The sequence below is a fragment of the Myotis myotis genome, unplaced genomic scaffold (genome assembly GCF_014108235.1).
Source record: "Myotis myotis isolate mMyoMyo1 unplaced genomic scaffold, mMyoMyo1.p scaffold_m19_p_1, whole genome shotgun sequence".
NCBI lineage: Eukaryota > Metazoa > Chordata > Mammalia > Chiroptera > Vespertilionidae > Myotis > Myotis myotis.
In genome coordinates this window covers 100,710,985-100,731,391 of record NW_023416313.1, presented here as the reverse complement: position 1 = coordinate 100,731,391, position 20,407 = coordinate 100,710,985, and the positions used below count along the sequence as shown (strand labels likewise).

The following is a 20,407-nucleotide window of genomic DNA, read 5'->3' as shown; positions in this document are numbered from 1 at the left end:
CGCGGGAGGATTGACAGCTGGGCTCAGCCAATGACGGTGGGCGTAGTTTTCGGCTTCAACCAACAGCAACCGGAAGGGGGAGAATCTGCCGGCTTTGTGACGCTGGGCCAATGAGAAGTCCGCCAGCCGGCCCCTCCCCCCCACATGTAGCTGCGGGCGGCCGGGCTCGCTGTTGGCGCAGTCGCGGGGCGGGATTGTGAGTCCTTGGGTCCTCGGAGGGACGCGCTCCTGGGCTCGCTCTCCAGAGGAGGAGCGCGGAGGTTTGCAGCCCTTTTAATCCGTCATGTGACGAGCTTTACGCTGTTTAGCCTCCTAATCCCCTCGGAGTGGGTGGGAGGCGAGTCTGTTCACCCACCACCCGCTCACCCCCATCAGTGATTAGGAAAGGGTGCGGCTGTTCTGTTGGTGCGCATGCCCAGAGAGTGTTGGAGGGGAGCAGTCTTTCCCCCCCATTAGATTAAACCAAAATTAGTGGAGGGAAACAAAGAATGAAGAAACAGGAAAAGCCATTAAACGTAATAGCTAACAGTTACTTTGAAGACACTTTCAAAGTGTGAAACGCTTTACGTGCCTTATGCCTCTCAATAGCTTTAAGAAAATGCCTGTTTTTCCTGATAAGGAGGCTGAGTCTGGGGATACTGTCCCTGTCTCTGTCTGTCCAGCCCTCGAATCAGTTGGCTCAGACCCTAAGGCTCCAGTAGTCTTAGCATATTAGACGTACTAACTTAGTATAAGAAGCGCCAGGAGTCTTAGCATATGAATTAAGTCCAAGGACATCCTACCTCAGCAATAAACTGTCACATCCTCCACCTCCACTAGGACCAGAATGGGCCAGCAATCTGACTTGGATGGGCCTTCAAGATATTTACAACAAAAAAGCAACTACAAGACATGAGATAGTCATTAGCCTCTACACCTGGCCCAGAGCTGGTTAGCTTAAGATGGGGTCCAGGGAGCCGGTGCTATTATTGGTTGTGTGTGTATGTGTGTGTGTGAGAGAGAGATGGTTGTTCAGCTTCTGGTTCTGCTCTACCTATATATCCTATATAATAAAAGGCTAATATGCAAATCGACCGAATGGCAGAATGACCAGTCGCTATGATGCACACTGACCACCAGGGGGCAGATGCTCAATGCAAGAGCTGCCCCCTGGTATTCAATGTGCTCCCCCTGGGAGCGCTGCTCAGCCAGAAGCTGGGCCCACGGTTGGCGAGTGCAACAGTGGTGGCGGGAGCCTCTCCTGCCTCCCCGGCAGCGCCAAGGATGTCTAACTGACAGCTTGGGGTGGGGGAGTACGGGGAGCAGGCCTAAGCAGTCAGTCGGACATCCCCTGAGGGCTCCTGGACTGCGAGAGGGTGCCAGCTGGGCTGAGGGACCACCCAAGTGCACAAATTTCGTGCACTGGGTCTCTAGTGTGTGTGTGTGTATAAGCTCAGAAAGCATATATATGTGTGTGTATATATATATATATATATATATATATATATATTAGCTCAGAAAGCATTTTCTCATGCAAACAATGTTACAAATAACCTTTGGGTTCTCATTTTCATCTGTTAGCAGGCAACCTCCTGGCACCAAGCATTAGCAAGTCAACTGTATTTAACTCCAGTAACCATCTTAATTCACCCAAGCTTTAAATGCTCCTCCCATGTAGAAGCAGCAACCTAGGCTCTGAGGATAAATCCTAGAGTAAGATAGGTGTGGTTCCTGCTTTTCTGGAGTTTATAAACTCCTCAGGGAGCAAAGATCATTCGTATACTGATTCATTCAACAAATATCCAGTGAGCGCCTATTATGTGCCAGCCACTATTCCAAGAAGTTGGATACATGAGTGTACAAAAAAGATCTGTTCCCTCAAGGAGCTTGGGAGCAGAAAGTGTATGGAGACAGAGGACAAACATCAGTAAATTATGTAGCATGTTAGTGAAAGAGAGCAGACTATGCCAAACCAACAGGTGCCAGTTGGGCATATGAATTATTTTGAGCTGAATGCAGTTAAGACCCAGCAGACTTAAGAAAAACTTTTACCACTCCCTAATTACCTACAGTAATTTACTTAGGGGGCCTGGACCAGAAAGAGATATTACCAGAGTTAACGTTTCTTTCTTTTTTAAAAATTAAATTTATTTGGTGCCATTGGTTAATAAGATTATATGTTTCAAGTGTACAATATTATAGTACATAATCTGAGAGATAACGTTTTATCTGAAAGGCTTGCCTGCATAGCTTGGCAAACATCTGATTACCAAACATCTGCTCTTCTACCTGTGAGTTGTCCTCCCATTTGAAGCCCCAGGTTCCTAGCTCAGGAACTAAGCTAAAAAAATTGCCTGTCTTTGGGGTCTCATATTTTTATGGAGCTTCCAAATTCATGAAATTAAATTTATTTTCCTCCTGTTAATCTGTTTAAGTCACCTTAATTATTAAACCAGCCAACAAACCTAGAAGGTCTAGAAGGAAAACTTTTCCACCCCATCATTAGAAAGGAAGAAGTGCTATTGAAAAAAAAAAAAAGCGAAAGTAAAGCTAGGTAAGAAGGATGAGGATTAATGAATAACTATTTCTTTCTGCTTATGAGCATACCTGGTCTCTGACCCATATTACAATCCCATGTTGCAGGCAGTACATGAACCAGGAGGATGTTGCAAAAGTAGATCCTAACACCAAATAGAAAAGTGTTTTCATAAAAAAATGCTTTTAGAGTTAACCAAAACCAGGATCTATTCCTGTTTCCAAAGTATCTGTTACTTGGATCCTGGCCAATTTAACATGGTCTGATTTATGGGGAGAGAATCAGTGAAATGCTGTGTTCAACATTTACGGTAGTAGATGCTCAATAAATGCATCCCCTCCATTCTCCAAAATATTCTAAGAATTCCATGTTATTGTAGTTTGAGAAGTCAACCTTAATAAGTTGGTCAATTGCTTACTCTTCAACCTCAATAGGGAGCCTGGATTCCTCCTATTCCTTGGTGGTGGTGATGAAGGAAAAATGCAATTAGGCCCTAACTGGTTTGGCTCAGTGGATTGAGCTTCAGCCTGTAGACTGAAAGATCCCAGGCTTGATTCCGGTTAAGGGAATGTGCCTTGGTTGCAGGCACATCCCCAGTAGGGGGTGTGCAGGTGGCAGCTGATGGATATTTCTCTCTCATTGATATTTCTAACTCTCCCTCTCCCTTCCTCTCTGTAAAATATCAATAAAAACATATTTTTTTAAAAAAAAAAAATAATGCAATTGGGACATAAAGGACCTAACTTCACATGGGAAATTTTAGTGCTGGAAAAATTAAGATTATATTTTCAAAATTACACTATTTAGTGTTTTCAAAACCTCAGGTGGAACTTTTATGCTTATTTTATGTGATGATCAAATAAAGTGATCCAAGCATTAGAAGAGACGTAAAGAAAAAGCTACCATAATTCCAGTTATGGGACATGATCTTAAATTCCTGTGAAAGGATATGAAGAGTTGAGAGGTTAAAATTTGAGAAAACTCAATATGTTAATTTTTGGGAAGCAATGAATTAATTGGAAAAAAATCTGCTTTGTCTATTAAAACAAGAGCTAATCACATGCTAAGCAACACATTTAACTAATCCAAATTTGCAAAATTTAAGAGATATATTTATCTAACATGGGTATTTGCATTGCTTTAGTTGTTTCACATCTGTCGTGGGTTATTATGAACTCTATCCCACAACAACATTGCTTTTCTGAAGTCTTTAGCACTTTTTCTATTCACTGAATTCTCTGATTAATTTGTGTCTTCTGGTTCAAGAGTATCTAGTTCTTTGCTTACTCCCTTGCCTCTTCCTGGTGTCCAAAATGGCTTTAAATCGTCTTTCTACCTAGGCTTAAACTAATATGGATTGGGATAATTTCTCAATATATCTAAAATGTATAGCCTGAAAAATTACGATTTAGTCACTGTTTTTACAACTTTTCATATTAAACATAGGGCAGGAAGTGGAAGCTTTGGATGAAGCCTATAGACCAGCAGTTCTCAACCTGTGGGTCGCGACCCCTTTGGGGGGTCGAACAACCCTTTCACAGGGGTCGCCTAAGATCATCGGAAAACACATATATAATTACATATTGTTTTTGTGATTAATCACTATGCTTTAATTATGTTCAATTTGTAATGAAAATACATCCTGCATATCAGATATTTACATTACGATTCATAACAGTAGCAAAATTACAGTTATGAAGTAGCAACGAAAATAATTTTATGGTTGGGGGTCACCACCACATGAGGAACTGTATTAAAGGGTCGTGGCATTAGGAAGGTTGAGAACCACTGCTATAGACATTCTTGTGGGTTCATCCAACTCCCAGGAAATTAACACGGAGGTGGCCGTGGGAGTTTCCTTGATCTTAACACCATCTGTCCCCAGCGCCACCCCAGCCGTATCGCCTGGACCCCAGCGACGTCACACGGGCACCAGCAGTTCACCCAGGGGAGGAACTCCGCGATCACAGAGCTGACTGGGTGCCCGGGTAGAGGGGACCGGAAGTTGTTTTTTCGCCCCCCGCCCAGGGGCCGGCCGGGTGTCTGCGGGTTCGGTTCGGTTCCCGCCCTTGTCAGAGTCTCTCCTGGGCCGGCCCGGGGTGGGCTCACTGCAGAGCCCGCCTTCGGGAGACTGAGTCGATTCCCTGGTCTCCTAGCAACACGGGCCGGGCCGCAGACCGTCGGGGCGGCGAGGCGGCCCGCATAGCTCGGGCCGGAGCCGAAGGGAAGCCGAAAACCAGAGCTTAAGAATAAGCAGGAAATGGCGGACGAGGCGTTGTTTTTGCTTCTCCATAACGAGATGGTGTCAGGCGTGTACAAGTCCGCGGAGCAGGGGGAGGTGGTGAGTTTCCCTCCGTTCCTTCCTCCCACCCCGTCCCGAGCCGGTGCTGCCGGCGGATTCCTCGGCCCTGTAACGGGGAGCTGTCTGCGGTCTTCCATCTGCTTTTCTTTCGCATCTTCTATTTGACACCTTTTCGTCCATTTCCATACCTGTGACCTGCAGGCCGCCAATTTCCTTTCTTTCAGTGTTGTCTCTGCCGTGCTCTAGGGCAGGGTTAATTGCACAGCCGACTTTGGCACCCGCTTAGTAATTCTCCATTTCCAGCCCTGTCCCAGCCTGCGAGCCCGCCCTCCCTCCTCACCCCTCGCCGCAGTCCCTGCCACCCCGCCCACCCCAAGACAGAAACCTGATGAGGTTTGGGATCAAAGTAGTTGGCAGGCGTTACTATAATTAGGAAACTAATTAATTAATTAAAAAATACTTAATGCACAGTGTGTTAGAGCTGGTTTTCTGGGTGCTGGGGGTATAGTAATGAAGGAAACAATGGCCCCATCCTTGTGGAGGTTACCTCTAATATGTGGGAGTCCTCACTCACTCATTGATTCACTCCGAAAACTTTTAGTACAGATTGTGGGCCTGACGCTGTGCTAGATGAATAAAATAAAATCCCTGCCTCACAGTGGTTGGGGAATAGGGGTTCAACGAATAATTAAGGTTTTGGCTGGTAATTAGGTATGGAATTATGGAGTTGTAACAGGCTTTATAAATGAGATATTCCAAAGTCATGCTCAAGTCAGAAGCCCTTTCTATAATGCTATGGATAAAGAGGGGTGGAAAGTGGGGGTAGGAAAAGCATCCTAAGCAAAGGTAAAGGCATAGAGATATGAATGCGTGTGAAGTATTTAAATATGCTTAAGTATTTCATTGTGACTGGATTGGATAGGGAGAGTTAAATGTGTAAAGAGCTAAAACTAGAAAGACCCTGTATGATTATAAAGAATTAGAACCTTCTTAGTGGAAGAGTTAAAGGGTTTTTAAGGGGGAATGACATGGCCCATTCATGTGTAAGAAAGGGACTGGCTGGATGGGAAGATCCTTGTAGTGAGAAGATCACGTATTGCAGGCCCTCAGGCAGAAGGTGACAAAAATCTGAATTAAGACAGGGACAGAGAGAAGAGGAGCAAACAAATTTGAAAAATAGGAGGTGGAATCTCTACGACTTGGTTAGTTATACGAGTGAGAATTGAAAATTTAGAGTGAGAAGCCTAGTTGGTTGGAGAGAAATAAAGGAGAAGAAAGAGATGAAGATAATGAATTTTTCAGTTGGGGGCAGGTTGAAATTTTGATATGCCTGTAGGACAGCGGTTCTCAACCTGTGGGTCACGACCCCTTTGGCAGTCGAACGACCCTTTCACAGGGCTCGCCTAAGACCATCCTGCATATCAGATATTTACATTACGATTCATAACAGTAGCAACATTACAGTTATGATGTAGCAATGAAAATAATTTTATGGTTGGGTCACAACATGAGGAACTATATTTAAAGGGCCCGAAGGTTGAGAACCACTGCTGTAGGATATCCAGGAAGAGGAACTGCCAGATTGTAAACTGCAAGAAGGTTAGTGTCTTAGTACATTCCGGCTGCCGGAAAAAAATACCATAGACTGAGTGGCTTAAAACAACAGAGATTTATTTCTCACAGTTCTGGAGGCTGGGAAGTCCAAGATCAAGGTGCCAGCAGAATCCATGTCTGGTGAAGGCCCACTCCTGGTTCATAAATAAATGAATGTCTTCTGGCTGTGCCCTCACGTGGTGGAAGGGGGCTAGCTAGCTCTGTGGGAGTTGTTTTATAAGGGCACTAATCTTATTTTTAAGGGCTCACCTCCCAAAGGTCCCACCTCCTAGTACCATCAATGTATGAATTTTGGGGCAACACAAACATCCAATCTGTGGCAAATGTCATTAGGGAGATATCATTAGGAAGACTTCAGGAAGAGTACTGGAAAAGAAGCAAATTCTGTTGTTACCAGATCCACCTGTAATAGAGATTTTTTTCCAAGTTACAAGTTTTTGACTTTATCATCATCAACAACCAAGTGTTATTAATGTTTACCACTTGTGTTAAGTGCTGAGGAGTAGATGTTTACTGTTTGTTTAAAGCTAGTCTTCCTTTTCCCCAAAGAATAATGAGTAGCACACCCCTTTTACTCTTTATCATACTATCCCTGACCCCCCACCCCTAGCCCTCAACATGCAACCAGTAATCTTCATTTTCTCTCTCTACTTTCTCTCTTCCGGCTCTTGCCTAGGAAAACCATCTTTTTAAAAAAAAAAATTTATCTTTTTCCTAATGTATTAATCCAAAAGAACCAAACAGAGCTGTTTTAATCATGACTGATAATTTAAGCCAGCAATTTTCAACTGGTGTATCACAAGAATTTTTAAAACATGCGGCCTAGCTGGTTTGGCTCAGTAGAAAGAGCACTGTGGGCCTGCGGACTAAAGGGTCCTGGGTTCGATTCTGGTCAAGGGCACATGCCCGGGTTGCAGGCTCGATCCCCAGGACGGCAGAAGGCAGAAGGCAGCCGATCATTGATTCTCTCTCATCATTGATGTTTCTATCTCTCCCTTTTCTTTCCTCTCTGAAATCAATAAAAAAATAATATAAATAACTTTTCCTATTGCAATTTGTTTATGGTGGGGGGAAAATGTAAAGTACGTATAAACAAAGTAATTTTTAAAAGTTATGTGGCAGCCCTAACCGGTTTGGCTCAGTGGATAGAGCGTCGGCCTGCAGACTGAAGGGTCCCAGGTTCGATTCCGGTCAAGGGCATGTACCTTGGTTGCGGGCACATCCCCAGTAGGGGGCATGCAGGAGGCAGCTTATCGATGTTTCTTTCTCATTGATGTTTCTAACTCTCTATCCCTCTCCCTTCCTCTCTGGAAAAAATCAATAAAATATATTTTTTAAAAATGTAAAAGAAAGATACATAATCATGTCATCCAGAAATGGTTTTTATATATCTTTTTAGACAAAGTCGTAAGTTTTGAAATGAAATAAAGAACCAATGTTCTCACCCTCCAAATTAGTGATTGTCAAACTATATTAAAGAGGAATTAAATCTCTAGAAACTGAATAATTAGGTATTTACCAACTTATGGAGAAGAGGTTTTTTAGAAAAGTTAATGGGTAATATTGTCAAGTTCAATTTTCTTAAAATTTGGTGCCTTCTAGTGAGCACTCACAGATGCCAAAGGGAATGAAGAAGTAGTAACATCAGAAGGTATTTGCTAGGGCTTATTTTAAAAGTTCGTGTGATCATAGTTAGTTTTTGAGAATGCCTACATAGTAAGTGTATTTCCTGCTAACCAATATGCTCCTGGATGATTCTACAAAGAGTAGATTGTTCTACCATCATGACTTATAGGTACTTATTCCACCTTAGCATGTTTGGGAATGAGTGTGGAAAATAACAGAAAAACCAAGGATAGTGTTAAGTACAATAAATGTATGTACAGTGTGCTCTAGGAAAACAGGAGCATCAGGGAAGGTTTCTGGGAGGAGGTGATACTTGAGCTGAATTTAAAGCATGTGCAGTTTAGGGAACAACTTTAACAAAGGCAAGGAGGCAGAAGAAGGGGCAAAAGAGAGCATGGAACTCTGGAGATGCTGCAGAAGTTTCAGAGCGGTAGAAGGAAGGATGTTTGTGGATATGTGGCTGTTAGTGATTCTGGATAACTAGTCAGGGATCAGTTTGGGTTTGTTTCTGTTGTTGTTTGTTGTTGTTGTTGTTAATCCTCACCCGAGGATATTTTCCCATTGATTTTTAGGAAGAGTAGAAGAGAGAGGGAAGACAGAGAGAAACATCAATGTGAGAGAAACACATAGATTGGTTGCCTCCTGCATGAGCCCCAACCAGGGAGGAGCCTGCAACCAAGGTATGTGCCCTTGACTGGAATCAAACCCAGGACCCCTTGGTGCGCAGGCTGATGCTCTATTCACTGAGCCAAACTGGCTAGGGCCAGGGGTCAGTTTTTAATTTTTTTTTTAAATTTTGTATTGATTGATTGATTTTTTAGGGGGAGAAAGTCCGACGGGGGTGGTGGTGGTGGTGGAGAGGGCAGGAGGGAAAGAGAGAAAGGGAAATATTGATTTGTTGTTACACATATTTATGCATTCATTGATTGATATTTGTATGAGCCCTGACTGGAGATCAAGCCCACAGCCTTGGTATATCTGGACAACGCTCTAACCAACTGAACTACCCAACCAGGGCTAGCCAGGGATCATTTAAGGAAAGGCACGTAATGTCATGCTAAGGAGTTTGGATTTATTTTGAAGAAAGGGGATGGCTTCTGAGAGATCCAGTAGAGAAATAACATGATTTGTTTTTTAGAAAGTCAATACATAAATGTGGAAAATAAATCAAAGGAAAAAAAAAGTAGAGACAAGGAGATCAGTTGGAAGGTTCTGACTGAAAACCAGGAGAGAAATGAAAAGGGCTAACTTAAGCAGTAAGGATGGAGAGAGAAGATGTATTTTGGAAAACATGTAGATGATAGGCTCCACAGGACTGGACGGCAGTGTGTGGAGAAAGGTTGGGAGCAAAGAGGGAAGAAAATGGAAGTTTTCTGGTTGGAGTAACTAGGGATGGTGGTGCCATTAATGAAGTTAGGGAATTCTGGAGGACAGTTAGGCTAGATATGCCTATTTGAGGGGCCTGTGGGCCTCTAGATGCTATGTCCGATAAAGTATATACTAGAAATACAGGTTTAGTAGTTATAGCCTCCAAAGTGGAATACATGGTATTGAAAGTTCAGCAAATAATGAGGCCCATGGTATACTTCTTAGTGGAAGACAAACAGGCTTCAGAATATATAAAAAGTCCTGCCCTCTTGGAGCTGTATTCTAGTGGAGGGTGGAGATGGAGGGACACAGCAATATAAAAATGTATATATAGGGCAATGTATAGATAGTAAAATGTATGTATAGTACATGAAATGGTGAAATAAGTTCTTTGGAGACAACTTAAACAGGGAAGTGGGATAGGCTATCAGAATCACTTTTAGAGGGTGTCTTACAACAGATTACTGATTCTACACCCAGTTTCTGATACAGTAAATTGGGGGTGGAATTACAGAATTCGTCATCATTATTGGTTTCTATGCCGGTGTTGCTGGTCTTGAAAAATCACATTTTGAAAATCATTAGCATAGAGAGTTGCTGAAAGGGAATGAGGTTGCAATTTTAGAGAAATGGTTAAAATGGGCCTCAAAAATAAAATAAAATGGGCCTCATTTGAGATGGTGGCGTGAGCGAAGACTTAAAGTGAGGGGGTTGATTTTTGTGACTATCTGGAAGAAAAGTTGCTTATGCAAGAGCCCTGAGATAAGGGCATGGCTGGCATGTTTAAGGACAGCAAGGAGACCAGTACAGCTGGAACAGAATGAGTGAAGAAGAGTAGAAGGTTGAGGGTCAAGAGGTACATGGGTCTGGATTGTATAGGTATTTGTTGGTCATTCAGAGGATTTGGGGAGTCTTTAGCATAGGGATAGTATTTAAAGCCTTAACACGATGAAATTGTCAAAGGAAGAACAAAGCAAATGCATTATTCCAGGCATAGGATGGGCTCATCAATATAGACACACAGAATTAGAAAGCCTGGATAACTCTTAAGAGACATTTTGAAACAAGGAACAATAGAACTTAATGACCATACAAAGTGAATGACTGACAGAAAAAATCAAAGGTGATACCAAGTTTTATTATTTATTTTTTTAAAATATATTTTTATTGATTTCAGAGAGGAAGGGAAAGGGAGGGAGAGAGAGAGAGAGAGAGAAACATCAATGATGAGAGAGAATCATTGATTGGCTGATCCTGCATGCCCCCCACTGGAGATCAAGCCAGCAACCCGGGCATATGCCTTGACCAGAATTGAACCTGGGACCCCTCAGTCGACAGGCTGATGCTCTATCCACTGAGTCAAACTGGCTAAGGCCATTTTTGTTTTTAGAGAATTTTATAAGAGTTTATTTGAGCCAAAACTGAGGACAGTTCCTGGGAAGCAAGATCTCAAATGCTCTTGATACCAAGTTTTATAACTACTGAGGAGAGAAGAATTGTTGAATGGGGGAAAATAAGTAGGGGGAGAATAATTATGAAGAGGCTTCAACATTTCTGAAAAGTAATAATAAGCAACAGTTCCCTATTTATCTTATTGCCTTATGAAAATGATTAGTACTAAGAAAATTCACTTTTTCCTGTAATGTTTCAATTAAGAAAGTATAAATGTTTACATTAATTTTTTTTAGCCAACATTTTAAAACAATTTTGAATGCCAACATTCTGACATTCTAAAAGTATTCTAAGGTATTATTTTTTCAAATAGGAAAATGGACGCTGTATTACTAAGCTGGAAAACATGGGGTTTCGAGTGGGACAAGGATTGATAGAAAGGTGAGCAGTCTGGATTTGAAAATTTTCTTCCAGGTAGGTTATGAACAAAGATGATCCATTTCAAAAGATTACATAAAATTTGAGATCCTGGAGGCAGTTTATCGATGTTTCTCTCTCATCGATGTTTCTAATTCTCTATCCCTCTCCCTTCCTCTCTGTAAAAAATCAATAAAATATATTTTTTAAAAAAACTTGAGATACTTTAATTCTTCTCTGTTGTTTAATTCACAAATTGAAATTTCTTTTTAGGTCTTATGTTATTTTAACTCAGTTATTCAACTATTATGTTTTAATATTGAAGAAAATATATATTTTATATATTTGAGCCTTTTTTTCCTTGAAAACTTTGATGTACTAAAGTAGCTATCTAAAATTTTGTTCCATAGGTTTTTTTAACCTAAATATATTTTATTTAAATGCATATTTTGTTTAAATGCATAGGTGGAAATGCTTTAGAGTCTATGTTTGTGTATGCAGTCATCTTCTAATTTATAGAACAATTTTTAGTATTCCTTTCTCTCTAAATAGTTGAACTTTGTTTTATGTAACAATACCGTGATCATCCTCAGCTGTTTTTGATGTGCTAGGATGAATTGCACCTAAAACTGAAACTTACTGTTAGACTCTACTGTTAGACCAATTTTTAGCCCCATAATTGTATTAAAGAATGTAAATCTATTGAGATGGGACCTACTTTGCTTGATGCTTATTCACTTTATGACTATCAATATTCAGTGCTATTCTGGCATTTGGAAATTAGTTAACAATTTGCCCCTCCTACTTTCTTTGGAGGAAAAATACCGTATTACTTCTAGTTGATCTTTTTAGGTTTACAAAAGATACCGCGAGGTTCAAGGATGAGTTAGATATTATGAAGTTCATTTGTAAAGATTTCTGGACTACAGTATTCAAGAAACAAATCGACAATCTCAGGACAAATCATCAGGTATTTTGATAAATTAAAGCCTATTTTTTAAGTCCTTTAACTTATTATAAATGTCCTATTTTAGTGATTTACTTATTTAAAACTTAAAATAATTTCTACTCAACTTTGGAATGTTTCTCTTATATGTTATTAATAAGTTATATTCTCTAATAGGAATAGTGAATAAAGACAAAGGGACAATGATCAGTTATGATAGCTGTTTCTTTCCCCCAATTAAATAAGTTATTTTAAGTTTTAAAAAATAGCAGTGTCAGAATGATAAAGTTTTAGGATTTAGTTTCTTAGTTATTATTACTTAGGTACTAAGAAGCAGAACCACAAATATATCACATTTATGCCTTTAGAGTAATTTTTGAAGTCCATTTTATGGAACATATTTAGCTCTTAAATTAGTCTTGTATTGTTTAGTTGCTGTCATAGTTTCTGTTAAAATATTTTAATATAAAAATCAATAGACTACATGGGAAATGTGCATTTAAAATCCATTTAAGGAAGTATTTAGAGTGGATTTGACCCTTTGATTAAGTATAAAAAAGGAAAAGAATGTATCTAGTAGCTATCTGTAGAATTTATTTTTTTCATATAACAGTATCAACCTGACTTTAGAAGTACTTGAAATACTAATGGGAAGAAGTGACTGATGATTGGCTTCATAGATATGAGTTAATAATATATAACTGCTGATTTTACCTGGATAAGTATTGGTGATTCTTTTGCACTAGGCTGTGAGTTAAGGATAGAGTCTATGTCTCATGGATCTTTTTATCTTCAGTATCTAAAAGCATTCAATAAATATATAGTTATATAATACTGAACAACTCTTGAGCTTGAACATTGCAGACCTCCTTCACTCAAAGAGAATTTGAGGCCCTGGTTGGGTAGTTCAGTTGGTTAGAGCGTCATCCCTATACACCAAGGTTGCAGGTTTGATCCCCAATCAGGGCACATATAAAAATCAACCAATGAGTGCATAAATAAGTGGAACAACAAATTGATGTTTTTTTCTCTCTCTAAAATCAATCAGTAAATAAAGAAAAGTTGGCCAATAGAAAGGAGTTTTAATAACTTAGAAAGCTCTTATTGTTTTGAAGAAAAGGTAATTTTTAAGGACTGCAGACTACAGTGACTTTGGATGTGTTTTCTGTTTTTTGGAACAGGGCATCTATGTACTTCAGGACAACAAATTCCGTCTGCTTACTCAGATGTCTGCAGGAAAACAGTACTTAGAACATGCATCTAAGGTATTTAATGGAATAAAAAAAATTGAGTTTTTTTTAAATTTATTATTATGAAAAGAGTAGGACCATAGGGAAAAGTACAGTGCCAAATACAACAGACTTTTGAATTTAAAATAGGTTTTACCATATTTCTTTTTGTTTAAACACTTTTCTTTGAAATAGGAGACAGATGTTCATCATATTAAAATAACTTAAATTGTAGCTAAGTAGGCTTATGATGACTAATTAAAGAAACACTATGACTAAATGCCAATTGAATGTGGATTAATGATAAATTTTTGAATATAGCATAGATATGTCAGAAAAGATATTCAAGCTTATAAAATTCTTATTAGCTGTGCAAAATTATTGACCTCAGAGTTTATATTTACAATTTCCTTTAGTAGGTTAAAAAAATTGTTTTAAACATAGTTAACAATGTTTCTAAGAATACATGTTTTGTGTTAAGTATATCTATTTCCAGATTTTGTGTACTTTTTGTTTTTCAATCTCATGTAGGAATCAAAAAATAAGTAGACATATGTATTAAAGAAAGATGACAAGTTTTAATGTAAGGGTTCCTTTGAAGTGATTAAAATATCTGGGGCCATCTAAGTTGCTATTTATCTGTAAAAAAATTGCCCATACCTTAAATCATCTAACACAAAGGCAATATAGGTATAGAGGAAAGAACATGGACTTGGGACCAACTAAATCTAAATTTGGGACCAAATCTAATGTAGATTTAAGCTAAGCTCCACAATGTACAGGTTTGTGACATTGGGTAATTTACATAACACCTATGGACCTTAGTTCCTCATTAATAAAACTGGTTATAATAATTTCTATATTATAAACAGTCTGTAAGCTTTCTTCCAGTTCAGAATTTCATGACTCTAGTTCTAAATGCTTATCAGTACCCATTTATGTATATCTATATGTATAAAGAGATAATATGCTAATTGGTCTTAATGGTGTTCCAGTCATGACTGGAGCTGGTGGGTGGAGACGGGGGTGGGGACTTCCGCCCCCGGCGCCCAGCGGAGGTGCAGGCAGGCCTAGCACTGAGGTGAAGCTGCTTTTCAGACTATAACTTCAGCCATTGAAGATCAAACTGTATGCCCCAAATGCTTTCTCTTGGATGGTCCAGGTGGTAGTGGAAAAACATATCTTATAAAGTTTTAATACATTATATTAGAGGTCGTGGCGGTACTGTTTTACCTACAGCGTCTACAGGAACTGCTGCAAATTTCTCGGTGGAAGAACCTTTCATTCCCAGTATAAGTGACCAATTCCATTAAATGAAACTTCAATTTCTAGACCCAATATAAAGAGTGAAGTTGCTAAAACCATTAAAAAGGCCAAACTTCTCAGTATTGATGAATGCACCATGGCATCCAGTCCTGCTATAAACGCCATAGACAGATTACTAAGAGAAATTATGAATTTGAATGTTGCATTTGGTGGGAAAGTTCTCTGGAATTTTCAACAATGTCTCAGTATTGTACCGCATGCTATGCGATCAGCCATAGTACAAACAAGTTTAAAGTACTGTAATGTTTGGGGATGTTTCAGAAAGTTGTCCTTTAAAACAAATATGAGATCAGAGAATTCTGCTTATAGTGAATGGTTAGTAAAACTTGGAGATGGCAAACTTGATAGCAGTTATTTTTTTTAATATATATATTTTTTATTGAATTTTTACAGAGAGGGAGGGAGAGAGAGTTAAAAACATTGATCAGCTGCCTCCTGCACACACCCCACTGGGGATATGCCCACAACCAAGGTACATGCCCTTGACTGGAATCGAACCTGGGACCTTTCAGTCCATAGGCGTAGCTACACTCTATCCACTGAGCCAAACTGGCTAGTAGTTTTCTTTGTTTTGTTTTTATATATATTATTGATTTTAGAGAGGAAGGGAGAGGGAGAGTGATAGAAACATCAATGATGAGAGAGAATCATTGATTGGCTGCCTCCTGCTTGCCCCCTACTGGGGATAGAGCCCGCAACCCAGGCATGTGCCCCTGGCCGGAATCGAACCTAGGACCCTTTAGTCCGCAGGCCAGTGCTCTATCCATTGAGCCAAACCAGCTAGGGCTTGATAGCAGTTTTTATTTAGGAATGGATATTATTGAAATCCCCTGTGAAATGATTGTAACAGATCTATTATTGAAGCTACCTTTGGAAATAGTATATCTGTAGATAATATTAAAAATATATCTAAATGTGTGATTCTTTTTCCAAAAAATGAGCACGTTCAAAAATTAAATGAAGAAATTTTGGATATACTTGGAGATTTTCACTCATATTTGAGGGATGATTCCATTGATTAAACAGATGATGCTGAAAAGGAAAATTTTCCCATTGAATTTCTTAATATTATTACTCTTTTGGGAATGCTGTGTCATAAATTAAAATTGATAGTGGGTGCAATCATCATGCTACTGAGAAATCTTAATAGTAAATGGGGTCTTTGTAATGGTACTGGATTTATTATCAAAAGATTATGACCTAACATCATTGAAGCTGAAGTATTAATAGGATCTGCAGAGGGGGAGGTTGTTCTGATTCCAAGAATTGATTTGTCCCCATCTGACACTGGCCTCCCATTTAAATTAATTTGACGACAGTTTCCCGTGATGCCAGCATTTGCAATGACTATTAATAAATCACAAGGACAAACCCTAGACAGAGTAGGAATATTCCTACCTGAACCCGTTTTCGGACATGGTCAGTTATATGTTGCTTTCTCTCGAGTTCGAAGAGCATGTGACGTTACAGTTAAAGTTGTAAATACTTCATCACAAGGGAAATTAGTCAAGCACTCTGAAAGTGTTTTCACTCTTTTTTTTTTTAATTAAATCTTTATTGTTCAGATTATTACATTTGTTCCTCTTTTTTCCCCCCATAACTCCCCTCCTACCAGTTCCCGCCCCACCCTCCGCCCTCACTCCCCACCCACTGTCCTCATCCATAGGTGCACGATTTTTGTCCAGTCTCTTCCTGCATCTCCCACACCCCTTTCCCCCCCAAGAATAGTCAGTCCATTCCCTTTCTATGTCCCTGATTCTATTATCACCAGATTATTTATTCACTTGATTCTTAGATTCACTTGTTGATAGATGCATGTTTGTTCATAATTTGTATCTTTACCTTTTTCTTCTTCCTCCTCTTCTTAAAGGATACCTTTCAGCATTTCAAATAATACTGGTTTGGTGGTGATGAACTCCTTTAGCTTTTCCTTATCTGTGAAGCTCTTTATCTGACCTTCACTTCTGAATGATAGCTTTGCTGGATAAAGTAATCTTGGTTGTAGGTTCTTGGTATTCATCACTTTGAATATTTCTTGCCACTCCCTTCTGGCCTGCAAAGTTTCTGTTGAGAAATCAGCTGACAGTCATATGGGTACTCCCTTGTAGGTAACTGAGTTTCTTTCTCTTGCTGCTCTTAAGAGTCTTTGTCTTTTGCTCTTGGCATTTTAATTATGATGTGTCTTGGTGTGGTCCTTTTGGATTCCTTTTGTTTGGGGTTCTCTGCGCTTCCTGGACCTGTAAGTCTATTTCTTTCACCAGGTGGGGGAAGTTTTCTGTCATTATTTCTTCAAATAGGTTTTCAATATCTTGCTCTCTCTCATCTTCTGGCACCCCTATAATTCTGATGTTGGTACGCTTGAAGCTGTCCCAGAGGCTCCTTACACTATCTTCATATTTTCAGATTCTTTTTTCATTTTTCTTTTCCAGTTGGGTGTTTTTTGCTTTTTCGCATTTCGAATCTTTGGCTTGATTCTTGCGCTCCTCTGGTCTGCTGTTGGGTGTCTGTATAATCTTTATTTCAGTCAGTGAATGCTTAATTTCTAGTTGGTTCTTTATCACAACATCGAGGGTCTCATTAGATTTCTTGAGGATCTCACTACATTTATCGGCAGCTTCTAGACAGTTCTTGAGAGACCTTAAAAGTGTGGTTCTGAACTCAGTATCCTCCATTGACAGTTTTGTCCTGTTTCTTTGTCTTCGAATTTTTTATGCTTTCTTGGTGCACCCCCTAGTGGTCTTTGTGCGCAGTCTTGATGTAGTTAAGCCTTGATTGTTGTTGCAATACCGGGGGTGATTTGACCTACAGGCTAACTGGCTATGAGAGTCCGCTGTGTCTGCAGTGGGAGAGCTTCTGTGCTAGATCTCTAGGGTGGTGCTAATCTAGCGTTTGCCTGAGGCTATCCGGCAAATAGCTCTGCGCAGGGCTTGGGCGGGGCAGGTCCCCGGGGATCTACAGGGAGGGCCGGAGCGAGCAGTTATGGCTGCTCTCAGTTCTGTCCCTAGGGGCTCTGCCTCACAGAGTCCCAGCAACCGCTGCAAACCTCGGAGAGAGAGCTGCCTTCGAGTTCCGACCGAAGCCAGACAGTCCCGCTTCTCCCGTTTGAGTCTGGGTCCCTAGAGACTCGCCCGGATCTGGAGCTCAGAGTCTGAAACTCCCTCCCGATTAAAAACAACAACCGCGCCCTCCGCCGCCAGCCCGCTCCGTGTGCACCTCCGCACCTTAGTATTTCACTTCAGCACTGCGCCTCCTCTGAGTCTGGGTATGATGTTCTCTTTCCTCCTAGTTGTAGAATTTCCACTCAGCCAGCCTTCCTGTGGTTCTGGATGATGTCCGTTCCTTCTTTTAGTTGTTTTTTGAAGTGGTTGTTCGAGGCAGCAATCTCCAGCGTTAACCTATGCCGCCATCTTGGTTTCTCAGTCCGTGCTATTATCGTGTTTTCACTCTTAATGTGGTATACAGGGAGATATTAGAATAAGTTTAATCACTTTATCAGTCATTGTTTGCATCACTGTTGTTTTTATATCATGTTTTTGTTGTTTTCATATCATGTTTTGTTTTTATGTCTTATATCATTTTATTTTTTATTAATACATTTATATATTTTCATATACATTTTACTAATTTCCTTTCATCTCTGACACTTCTATTATAAAGGGCAAACAGCAATATTATATATTTCCTCTAATTAATTCCCTTTTAATGTGCATGAATTTCGTGCACTGGGCCACTAGTTGTAAAATAATAGTCTATATTATTTATATATACATAGTATTGTTGAATAATATACAATATAGAAATGTAGATAATGAAAAATTCCTTAGATTATTAATTTTTTAGTTCCCATTTTTGTCCTGGCTTTCTCTGCTGTAGCTCAGTCCCTTTCCTTGTTTCTACATGACAGGATTTCTCAATTTCAGCACTAATGGTATTTTGAAATAGATTTTTTGTTGTGAATAAATCATGATTTTTGGTTGTGGGAAGCAGAAACCAATTCTGATTGAATGGAATAATATCAGCTCACAGAACTGATGGGAAGAAAACAGGCAAGAATCCTGGGATGTTAAAGCAGCCAGAAAGATAGCCCCTAATCATTCCACTGGGAGGATCTGGTTAGAATTCTTCAGTCAGCACTGACATTAGACACAGCCACCCTTGTTGCCTCTAGAACTAATTCTAACCTGTTTCCAGCTTGAGTTTGTCACTCACTCTAGATTCAGAGTCCTGGACTGGAGCACACAATTGGCAGAACTTGTCATGTGTCATACTTTAGTTGCAAGGAGCTGGGAAATCTTCTAACAATCCAAAGTTTCAGTAATTTGAAAAGTTTTTCCACAACCTTTTTTTAAAAACAGGAATTTCTTAATAATAGTAAGACTTAAATGTCATACTTATCCATAGACTTTTCTGTCTTAGTAAATCCTTAATATTTTCTTCACATTTTTTTTTTTTTCCCTTTTAGTATTTAGCATTTACATGTGGCTTAATCAGAGGTGGCTTATCAAACTTGGGGATTAAAAGTATTGTAACAGCTGAGGTGTCTTCAATGCCTGCCTGTAAGTTGAATTCACATTTTTTCTAAATGTTTTTAGTTATTATTTTTTAGGTCTGGTGTTTTTTTGTTTTTGTTAAATTAGAGGAAATTTAAAATGCTAAAACCATTTTTTTTACTTTGACCAATTTTAATATTTAATGTAGTAATATGTAGCATACTTATATTCAGTGATTTTTGAATTCAGAATGGACATTGATATAAGAAAATGTGCTAAAGAAATCCAGATTTACCAGACAACTTAAGGAATGATTCTTAACTTTTTAAGAAAAAAATGTTTTTACTGATTTGAGAGAGAAAGAGGAAAGGAGAGGGAGAGAGAAACATCGATTGCCTCCTGCCCACCCCCTACTGGTGATCAAGCGGCCACCCAGTGTGTGCCCTGACTGGGAATGGAACTGGCAACCTCGTTCCCTGGGAAAAGGACGCTCAACCAACTGAGCCACACACACCAGGGTGATTCTTAACTTTTAAAGGAAAATTGTTTGTTGTATTCTTTCAAATAGAAAATTTCCCTATAGCATTGAAAAATACTTTTAAAGTTTTCTAGACAATATTTATTATGTAAAACTAGATAAAGCCAGTTGGGGTTTTTTTTAATCAGTAAACTCATTCAGAAAGATTTTTTCACTCAGATATACCAACCAAGAATAAAATTGACTTGAGCTTCAATGTGTTTCCTTTAACAAAAAATGTGAAGTTTGTCATAACAAGTTTCTTGATTAAAACTACTAACTGATGTTTAGACTTGCTTTCCTTGTTCCTAAAATCAAAATTATTTTTCATGTTTTCTTTTTTAGGTAAATTTCAGGTGATGATACAGAAGTCATAGAACATACTGAAATGCAATGCTTCAACAGTGTAAAGAGTTAAATTATTCATGTATAAAGTATTTCAAGTAGCAATGATTTAATTAAAATTGTTGGACATTTGTGTTGATATAAGCTATTTGCTAACTTATATAATGAAAGATGTACTCTTAAGTAGGACTAAGGTTGTATTTTATCAGTTTAACATAGGTCAAGTTAAAGCAGATAGAGACATAATATACACTTTATTGAAACTATTCAGAATGAAAAAATCTTAATTTCAAATAAATAAACACCAAGTTGTAGGATCC

At 39.2% G+C, this 20,407-nt stretch overlaps 1 protein-coding gene across 1 annotated transcript; it reads left to right on the top strand.

Annotated features, from left to right (window-relative positions):
- The first annotated feature begins 4,501 nt into the window (after positions 1 to 4,501).
- TRAPPC6B (trafficking protein particle complex 6B) lies at positions 4,502 to 20,228 on the top strand. Its single transcript, XM_036346401.1, has 6 exons — positions 4,502 to 4,856; positions 11,191 to 11,258; positions 12,087 to 12,204; positions 13,362 to 13,445; positions 19,198 to 19,291; positions 20,088 to 20,228. The coding sequence occupies exons 1-6, from the start codon at positions 4,776 to 4,778 to the stop codon at positions 20,117 to 20,119; spliced, it is 477 nt and encodes a 158-aa protein (XP_036202294.1). The 5' UTR covers positions 4,502 to 4,775; the 3' UTR covers positions 20,120 to 20,228.
- Positions 20,229 to 20,407: the final 179 nt, after the last annotated feature.

Coding starts and splice junctions, on each gene's coding strand:
- TRAPPC6B (XM_036346401.1), top strand. CDS start 4,776: ATGGCGGACGAGGCGTTGTTTTTGCTTCTCCATAACGAGATGGTGTCA. Junction 12,205..13,361: donor ATCTCAGGACAAATCATCAG/GTATTTTGATAA, acceptor TTTTTGGAACAG/GGCATCTATGTACTTCAGGA. Junction 19,292..20,087: donor GGTGTCTTCAATGCCTGCCT/GTAAGTTGAATT, acceptor TTTCTTTTTTAG/GTAAATTTCAGGTGATGATA.